The sequence below is a fragment of the Antrostomus carolinensis genome, unplaced genomic scaffold, assembly GCF_000700745.2.
Source record: "Antrostomus carolinensis isolate BGI_N321 unplaced genomic scaffold, ASM70074v2 scaffold4354, whole genome shotgun sequence".
Classification (NCBI taxonomy): domain Eukaryota; kingdom Metazoa; phylum Chordata; class Aves; order Caprimulgiformes; family Caprimulgidae; genus Antrostomus; species Antrostomus carolinensis.
Genome location: NW_010311253.1, coordinates 40,769 through 50,281, shown reverse-complemented (window position 1 = coordinate 50,281; position 9,513 = coordinate 40,769). Strand labels below are relative to the sequence as shown.

At 37.8% G+C, this 9,513-nt stretch overlaps 1 protein-coding gene across 1 annotated transcript in view; it reads left to right on the top strand.

The window, feature by feature from the left end:
* Positions 1-3,888: 3,888 nt before the first annotated feature.
* Positions 3,889-9,513, top strand: part of SNCAIP (synuclein alpha interacting protein) — a 30,329-nt gene continuing 24,704 nt past the window's right edge. Inside the window, exons 1-3 of the mRNA XM_010166660.1 lie at positions 3,889-4,655; positions 6,315-6,494; positions 7,909-8,022. Coding sequence (XP_010164962.1) covers positions 4,104-4,655; positions 6,315-6,494; positions 7,909-8,022 — 846 coding nt within the window. The 5' untranslated portion in view covers positions 3,889-4,103. The remainder of the gene's footprint in view (positions 4,656-6,314; positions 6,495-7,908; positions 8,023-9,513) is intronic.

The window sequence follows — 9,513 nt, the reverse complement described above, 5'->3', positions numbered from 1 at the left end:
GTCATTCTGGGTTCATGAGGATCTGGCATAACAACATCTGTAAATACCACTCTGCAGTGTGTTCCATTCATTTTGTAATGGTACTGATGTGTGATATACAGCCTTTTGCCACCTCCCCTTTGTGTCACCAGTGCTGTAAACTTCATGAAGCTGTCATCATTTAAAGAATGTTACTGTACCCATATGCCAGGGAGACAGGCTCTTGCACGCACACCAGAAGTGAATTTCAGTAGTAGTTTCCTTATAGAACTGACGTAAAAGCTGAGTTCTTTGCTATTTTCATTATACTCAAGACAATTTAAAGATACTCTGATGTTTGGCATTAGATTGTAAGTATCACAGAAACTGCCTGTCACAAGGGTAAAGTTTAAACTGTGCGTGAGGTAGTCTTGATACGCTCATATAACAGATAACCCCCTGCCTCACCTCCCCTTGCCCTAGATACAGAGATAGTGAAAAATGCTCTGAAGTCAACAGATGCTTCCAATTTGAAACATGTTAGAGGGATCCTTTTTTAGAAAGTTCAAGGTAAATTTTGATTCCTAAAATAAAATCTAATGAAGTTATTAAATTGCAAAAGAAGTTACTTCCTAATTGTCCTGTTTTCTGGGGAGGGAGGGAGAGTGGGGGACGGACCATTGGCCCTTAGTAGTTCTAGGACATAAACAAACAAACAAATAAATAAAGTGAAACTATAAATAAGTCTACAGACCTTTTTGTTCACATTTTGCATTTTCTCTTCCTCAAAAAGAGCATAGAGCACAATATATGGTGAACAACTGCTTTTGCAAATCTGACCCTTGCAGGTTTTCATCAGATACTGTTTTCTTTAGTGCCAAGGAAATGGTTTGACAATTCAAGTCTATCAGGCAGCACAACACTTCTTTACTGATGTGAATGAAGTCTTCTCAGTTTTTGTGTTCCTGTTCTGACTTCAGCAACACAAGAACGAGATCATCCAAATCTCTCATAGTGGTGAATAAAAGTTAAAGAAATAATTTTGACAACATAGTTGTAAAAAAAAAGTTTGTTATCACCTTTTTATATTTGAAATACTGGTACACAGAAGAGATATGACTTATCCAAGATTATACCAGAATTATTTGTGAGATTCTGAAATCAAGTTAGCTGTTCCACATTCTAGTCGCCTGCCTTAAACTCCAGTCATCCTTCACTGTTGTTTATAAAAGAGTCAAACAGTATTTATTTGACCCAGACTTTTAATGGCCTCTGCCTGAGTTCATAAGTATGGAGAGATGAGCAGGAGGCTTTTTCCCTGGAGCAGCTGTTCAAGACTACTCACATAACTCCTGCTGTGCTGTTGCTTTGGAGGAAATAGGCAGCACTTGCTTTTGCTTCTTCAGGGAACAAGCATTTGAAAACAGAATGGAAGAGATTCAACCCATGCCTTGGTTTGCTCTGGCCTATGGTTTCTGTGTTGTGTAGGGCGAAACCATGCTGTAACTACTGGTGCAGCCTATGCGGCACCCAAGTAGAAAATAACACAAAGAAGGATTGTATCTAACAGTTTGGCTTACTTTCTTCCCTGCTGCTATGTGTTTAAATGCTGCATTCTAATCCTTTATTAAATGCAGTGTAAATTCATCATCCCAGTGAAGTGAAGAGTAAGTTCATAAGTCAGTAAAAATATTGCTGACTGTTCTCAGTGTTCCAGTTTGTTTTCTGGAGAAACGGTGTTTGTAAAGAGATGTTGGGAAGAAAAACAATGAAAAAATGGAATTACCTTACTCCACTCTAACAATGAAAGAAAAGAGAAATACATTACTTTACAATGATCCAAGACAGATTTGTAACAGAGGTCATTGCTTCTTTGCAGTGTCCGATTTTACAACTTTATCATCAGTAGTTTAAATAAATGCATGTTATTAAGGTTAGAAAGTGGAGAAAGCCAAGCAACAAAATAAATGTAAGCTTAAATAAAGTGACGACAAACAAAATGTTGTTGCCTTTTTCTCTGTCTAGACCCCTGTGTTGAAAGCAGTGTTTTCATAAAACTCAGACAGAATTCATTTCCATACTGAGTGCTTAATAGTTCCTGTCAGAACAAAACAGCTGGGAAACATATGGTATCCATTTCCCTGTATCACTTGGAAAAAATTTCACATGTAAATAAAACCAACATAAAAGTGTAGGCCTTTGAACCTCGAATCTTATACAATACATAAATAAGTCAGTACAGTGCATTCTTTGTATTGGCCCACTAAGTTACATGCCTTTTGCTTATTATTATTTTTATTTCTTCTTCAACAATGTATTCTTAAGTGCTTCCAAAAGTATTAAGGTAATTTTTAGACATCCGTAACTACTAAGCTATACTAATCTTTCACTTTAAACATTAACATTGCACTGAAAGTGTAAGTATCTGTTTCCTTAGGAAGGTGTTCATGGCAAATTGTGTGTTTTGACCACAAATTAGATCCCACTGATACGCAGTTAGCACATGTAATAAATCTGCTTTGTTTAAACAGTATTCTTGACTTTCAGTATGCATTAACTCTTAGTGTACATTGAAAGGGGCATAGAAAATGCCTAAAGGCTTTAGTGGTTTTAGCGCTGTCCCTCAACTGAAAATAATAAAATAAGGAAAACTCTTTGCCAGAGTTCGACTGATTATGGAGATCATAAATATCACAGCTGGAACTGTGTGAACGACTGCAAGTTCAGTAGGATTGAGTTCAAGTTCAATAGGATTAAGAGTTCAGGTGCCTTGAGCTCCCTTTTTTCTCTGCAAGTCAGATTCACTGGTCAAAATCCATATCCTGCAGTGCACTGAAATAATGGTTTGGAAGGTCCAGAGTTATGTGTTTGTATGTATATATATATATCTATATAAAAGGGTTGTAAAGTTTGACAGAGAAGCCCAACACACAGAGGGGAAATGGAAAAGGAAACATCATACCTAAATAAGTAGGCTTAATTTTTGGATCAGAGAATTGCAAAATTGTTCAGGTTGGAAGGGACCACATGAGATCATGTAGTCCAATGGCCCTGCTTAAGCAGGGTCAGCTAGAGCAGGTTAAGCCTAGAATTGTGTCCAGTCCAATTATTAATATCTCCACAGATGGACATTTCACAGTGTCTTTGCGCGACCTATGCCGATGTTTGACCTGCCTCACAGTATAAAAGTGTTTTCTTGTGTTCAGATGGAATTTCAGGTGTATCACTTCATCCTCATGGAGTCTTGTCCTGTCAGGGGGCACCATGAAGAGCCTCGCTCCGTTTTCATTGTTTCCCATCATGTAATTATACACAAAGATAAGATTCCTCCTGACCCTTCTCTTCCCCAGGCTGAACAGTGTGAGCTCTCAGTCACTGTTAGTATGAATTTCCAGTTCTCACGTGAAAAAGACATCTCCCAGAGATAACGGGCCTTAAAAATTAAATAGTTGTTACTGTTGTTAATGCGAATCCACTAAAAAGTTTTGATTAACCCTTTTGTTGACCTCCCAGAAAATCATCCTACTCATGTCATGCATCTTCATGCAATAAAAAGCTCAGAGTGCAAACTAGCATAGTTGGGCAGGACTTACTAGTGTCCATTACTTGATTAAAACTACTTTATTTCTAAGTGTTTACAGTGTGGATAATTTGAAGAAAGTTTATTTTCTGGAGCATCAGTCTTCAGCCATTAAATCTGCTTAGGTATGAATTAGCATGTTACCATGCAATTAATGTTTCTGGTGTTTGGCCAGGTATGTCTTTAAAGCATGCTGCATCATGTTACACGTCTGGTAATAATCACTTCTAAATCACATGCCTCTATTTCTTTAGTTTCCAGCAGCAGCTGGAACTGTGGGGTCTCAACTCTTATCGGAAATGTGCAGAAACCAACAGGAATTGCAGATGCATGCAATAAATTCAGACCAGTGAAGAGGGTTTCCCCATTAAAGCACCAGCCAGAAAGCTCTGAGAACAATGAAAGTGACGACCAGAAGAACCAGAAGGGAGAATACCAGAAAGGCAGTGATTCTCCATCTGCACCTCCAAATGATGAGCAGAGCCCAGGAGAAGGAGAGAGCCTTAAAAGCAAAAACATCGAGCCTGCTGTTCTGCTTGGAGAGTTGGAGCACTATGACCTGGATATGGATGAAATTTTGGATGTGCCTTATATTAAATCAAGCCAGCAACTTGTTCCTTTTACAAAGGTAGCTCCTGAGAAAAAAATTCTGGGTGTATGTTCAGCAGTGAATGGTCTTAGTGGCAAGACCTGCTCTGCAGGGAACACAGAGAGCTCTCCTGCCAGTGGGACACAATTCTGTGTGCTGTCTCCTGTCAAAGGCTCTCAGCTGAGAAAAACGCAGCCCATTGTCCTTGATCAGCACAAGCATTTAACAGAAGAATTAGAGCTTTCCCAGCCTTTAGTTAAGTGTAGCTCAGTCCATGAATCTGAAGCTCAGAGCAGGGGTTTCCTCAGCAGGACATTTGTTGATTCTCATACTCATAAAACTGAGAAGACTCTGCCTAACTGCCACCTGAGGACTCTCCACCTGCAGACAGCAGTGTCAGAGAGCAAGCAGCTAGAGGAACTGAGTATGAACTGGAGCAGTGCAGCGAGCCCAGAAGAGAAGAGCGAAGAGGTGAAGAAAATTAAGAGCATCTTAAACATTGTAAAGGAAGGCCAAATATCTTTATTGGTAAGTATAATCTTTTTCATAAAACACACAGAATAAGGGTGATGTGTGATGTGTTTTATTAACCCAGCAAAGCTGATGAAGTCTGTATTTTGAAATGCTGCCTTTTTTATCTTGTACACTCCTTGGAAATTGAGCACATGGGCTTCCAAATGGAAAGTTTTAATCTTTAAATCAGATATGTAACAAAACCAAGATACTAGTTTTATGTGAACACGGCCAAGATTGCTAGTTTATGCAGTACACTGAGATCATATAGAAGGCAGAAGTTTTAAGTATCGAGATCACTTAAATATCAAATTTAAATCTTAACTGAGTTTTGCCTTTCACAACATTTGTGAGTCACTTTGTTCAATTATTGCTGGTTTGCCTCAGTTGTTATTTAGAGGCTGATGATGGGAACAGAGGGGCTTCTGTTGTATTCTGATTATTATTTAAGAGTGTTTATGCTGTCTAGTTGCAGCAGTATTCTCAGGCAGGAGCTTTCTCTAAAGCCTCGTTGGCCTCTGACCCATATGAAGTTTTTTAGTAAATTCCAGCGCTGTGATCAGGCACCATCAATGATGGTTTCCAAAGTAACTAGATGCAAGTTAACACAATGATGCAGGGCATGTGAACGGCTGGTGGAGGCACAGTGTATGTATGAGCTGTTTTTGTTAGATTTTTGCTTAGCTTCTCTGTTTACCAGTCTAGCTCAAGCACAAAGGCATGCTATTGAAGTACCAGCAAGAACAAAGGCAGATATTCAAAGACTAGATAGAGGCAGAAGACAATATTAGATTACTCAGTAAGAAATAAAAGCAAATTAAATTCACACCAAAAAAGGAACAGAGGGGTGGGGGAAAGAAATAATTATAGATAGGTAGTCATAAAGAAAATGCATATTTTTTCAAAACAGTTTGGGACCTCTGAATAAAGTAGTCTCATCAAACACTGCTCTGTCAAGTCTGCGCAAATCTAGGAACTTATCATTGCTACTCCTTAACTCTGTCTTCCTTCTTCCATTTTCCTTCTGGAGTTTCTCAGTCCAGTTGTTTTGTCTCAAGATTAGATTTGGGCAGAAATAATGTATTAGGTCATGGTTGTGTAGTACTTGGGTAAATATTCCAACAAATTTTTTCATAGAAACAAGCTATGAAATAAAAGTCTTCTCTCGTGTGTTTTAACTACATTTTATATTGTGTTTAACACAAGCTGCCACTAGTGGCGTGAGCAAAATTAATCAGGAAATTTTTTTTAGGAATCATGGATGTTTTCTGTTCAAGTACTCATCAGTATAGTGCAAAAAAAAAAAAAAAAAGAGAAACCAAATGCAAAACAGACAGAAATTATGAAAATGTGTGTGGCTTTGCAGCTACTTCATTGATCAAACTAGTACAAAGACTTAAAGCTGCTCAAGATCTTGCACTGTTCTGTGACAGTTGTATGAGACGTAGAGAAACTACACAGTGAATCAAGCCAGTGAGCATCCTGTCTCTGTCCTTCTACTAGTAGTAGCCAGGTTCTGTACAGTGAAGTGAAAAGCTCCTGGGTTTGAGTCATTAAAGAACATGCCTATGGGGAAACATCTTTATATTTGGCTTGTGTCTTGGGCTGTGAGAGTTAATGTTCTGTGTATCTTCTTATCCTTAGTTTTAACTAACATAATGCCTTTTTTAACAGCCACATTTAGCAGCAGATAATCTAGATAAGATCCATGATGAATGTGACAACAATCTGTTGCATGTAGCAGCATCAAAGGGACATGCAGAATGCCTGCAGCATCTCACTTCTTTGATGGGTGAAGACTGTTTGAATGAACGAAATATTGAGCAGCTAACTCCAGCTGGATTAGCAATAAAGGTAACTTAGACTCTCTCTCTACTGTAATGTGACAAAAAGGTAATTTAGTTCTTTCTGTGATGGCAGTAAGTAATCCATCCAGCAGGATGTTATTTTTCAAGCATTTTGTTAATTGAAAGGAAAAAGACTCAGTTGTTTCTTTAGAGAACATAACAGTTTTTGGTTTTTTTATATGATGAGGAGGATTTTTCTAGCATAATAAAAAGGATACAAGTAGTTTCATTGTTTTACTTAATTATTGAATTGAGAGAAATTGAGGTAAGTAAGTAAAATAGTGTGCATTCTTGTGTTTATATACATACATTACATATAGAAGTAATAAGAAAAATATCTAATTTTATTACAATTTTTCTTTTTCCCATATAATTTTAAATTACCTAATATTTATTACATTCTTCTTGTTTTTATAAAAATAAAACTGAAACTTGAAATGGGTATTTCTTTCCTTCTCATTATAGTTTTTTCCATTTTATGCACACAAACAGCTTTTTATGTTATGTATGTTGACCTCTGTAAAGTTTTAACTGAGCAATTGAAATGCATGCTTCAGCTATAAAGAATGCAATAGCCTTTATGAACATGAGAGTTGAAAAATGAAGTAAGGGCGGGCTTGAATGTAGGTCATGCCAAACTGCATTTACCAAAGTACCATCGCTGACAAGGGGCTGCAGTAAGAGAAGCTACTAAAAACTCTTGCCTTTATACTGGACCACAAGCATGCTCTGATGAAAGTGTTCATCTCTTTCCATAGCATCTACATCCCACTTCACATTAACTTGCAAACTACTGGGAATGTGCATAGCAGCTGGGAAGTCTTGGGACTGGGCTGCCAAAGGTGTTCAGGGCAAGAACCACCTCCTTGTCTGCATTTGGACAGTATCATCTATTACAGATAAATCCTAATCCCTGAGGATTGGGTGTTCAGATACTACATATGTAGGAATAATTTAGGAAGCATGCATTTAATTAGTGATCAACGAAGACTTGAGTTTGTAGTGAAACTGTTCACTCTGCTCCAGCAAGTCGTCTCATTTAGTCATTGAGCCTTGCTGCACCAGTGATGGAAACAGAACCACGGTGTTACTCTGAACCATCTGAAAATAGAGGCCATTTTGTGTATGTATACATTGTGTATACATATATAGTATTACATAGTATACACATGTATACATTGTGTATGTAATACTATTTGACTGCCCCTTTCACATTGCCCATTTCACTATAATCAGTAGCCAAACTATAATTGATCCAGGACAGCAAGATAAACAAGTGCATTACATGAGAGCAGATAACACATTTTCAAATGAACTGGAATTTCATGACATTTTAATAATTCTGATAAGCTTTTCACTCCTCGTAGATGTGTTTAGAACTGAAAGAGCTGGAATTTTTTTTATTTTTTTAATTTGTTTAGAATGGTCAGCTGGAGTGTGTTCGGTGGATGGTGAGTGAAACAGAAGCTATTGCAGAATTAAGTTGCTCAAAAGATCACCCAAGCCTTATTCATTATGCAGGCTGCTATGGCCAGGTATGACTTTCATTTACTTTTTCAAGTAGATTATTTAGATGCTTATACAAGATTTTCAATTTAAAGCATGTTTATAATTTTGTGGCTTTAAGTAATGGCTAGGACAAGATTAGCTGGCGTATTAGGCCAACCTATCAACCCAAGAACATCTAGGGAAATTAGCTGTCTGATCCCTAGAGGACTCCTAGGACACATCAGAAAATCATCAAACATTTTTTGATAGTTCCCATTCACTTTCTCAAAATATTTTGGCAAATTGTGACAATTTAGTAAGTCAGTATATTGGCAATGATGTGAAGTGTGGTGAAACTTGAACATCATCTGTCTAGCTCTAGCCAGCTTTATTGAGAATTACACATAAAAATATGTTGTAAACCAATCCTGTTCCACACTTTTTATCTATAAATGTAATGATGAGAAACCACAGAAGTGCAGCATTTTGGTGCTTTGCTAATGTCTGGGGAAACATATACCACTTAATCGCACCACATTCTCTTCCCACAAAGTCTGTTTTTCCTAAGTAGACTTTGCAATAACCCCTCTTCAAAGGACCTTCTCCAGGATCTACTGCACAAGGAATAGTGATTGATTGTTCTTCTCTGATCCCTTTGGCAGATGGACCACTTTATCACCCACTTTCTTCAACAGACATTAAGGATAAAGGCAGAAAACCCACTATTTTTATGCTAATACTTTTTTTTTTCTTTACTTTTTAAGAGAACAAGCAAAATGTAACCACTAAGAAAATTATCCTTTGCTTTCCTGTACAAGTGTGGTTGTCTCATTCAGTGCCATACAATTATTGTGGCATGTTTCTGCTGTTAAGTGATCCTGTCCAAGCATTAATTTACTGGAGGGGGAAGGAAACAGAGGGGGTGGGTTCGAAAGGCTGTGGAGCTGGAAACCTACCCTGTCTCCCACTGTTTCCATAGGCACACAGACACCCTTATTTTCATGCTATGCAAAGACCTTCATTGTCTTTTCTCCACTCACCTACTATGCAGATGTTACTTGTGCAAATCAGGACCCTGCTGGATGTACCAATGGATTGTGTCCTGCTTTCTGTAGCAAATTTGGCCTGTAAACCTAGCACTGAATACAGGGAGGCTGGGAGCCAGGTCAGAACTGGTTTCAAGAAAGGCATATTTGCTACTGGGATGAAAAAGTTTGGAAGAGAAAGTTTAATGTGAACTTACATTCATATCTTCAATTGATAGCCTAATTTAGTCCTCATCTCTAATGATATTTATACAAACTAAATCCAGAGAAGCTTTGGGTTTTTTCAGTGAGCTATGCTCCCTACTGCCAGGAACAGATCTGGCACACTTTATCTAGATTCTTTTCAGAGCAGAACGGAAGCTCTACCAGTTAAGAAACACCAGCTACAATCAACCACCCATGAAATTTAAAAAGGTGATCTGTAAATTGCTGCCAAATTTTCTTAGTTAGCTGAATGCCAAAGAAAGGTCACATGTAGTGTCTATTATCTTT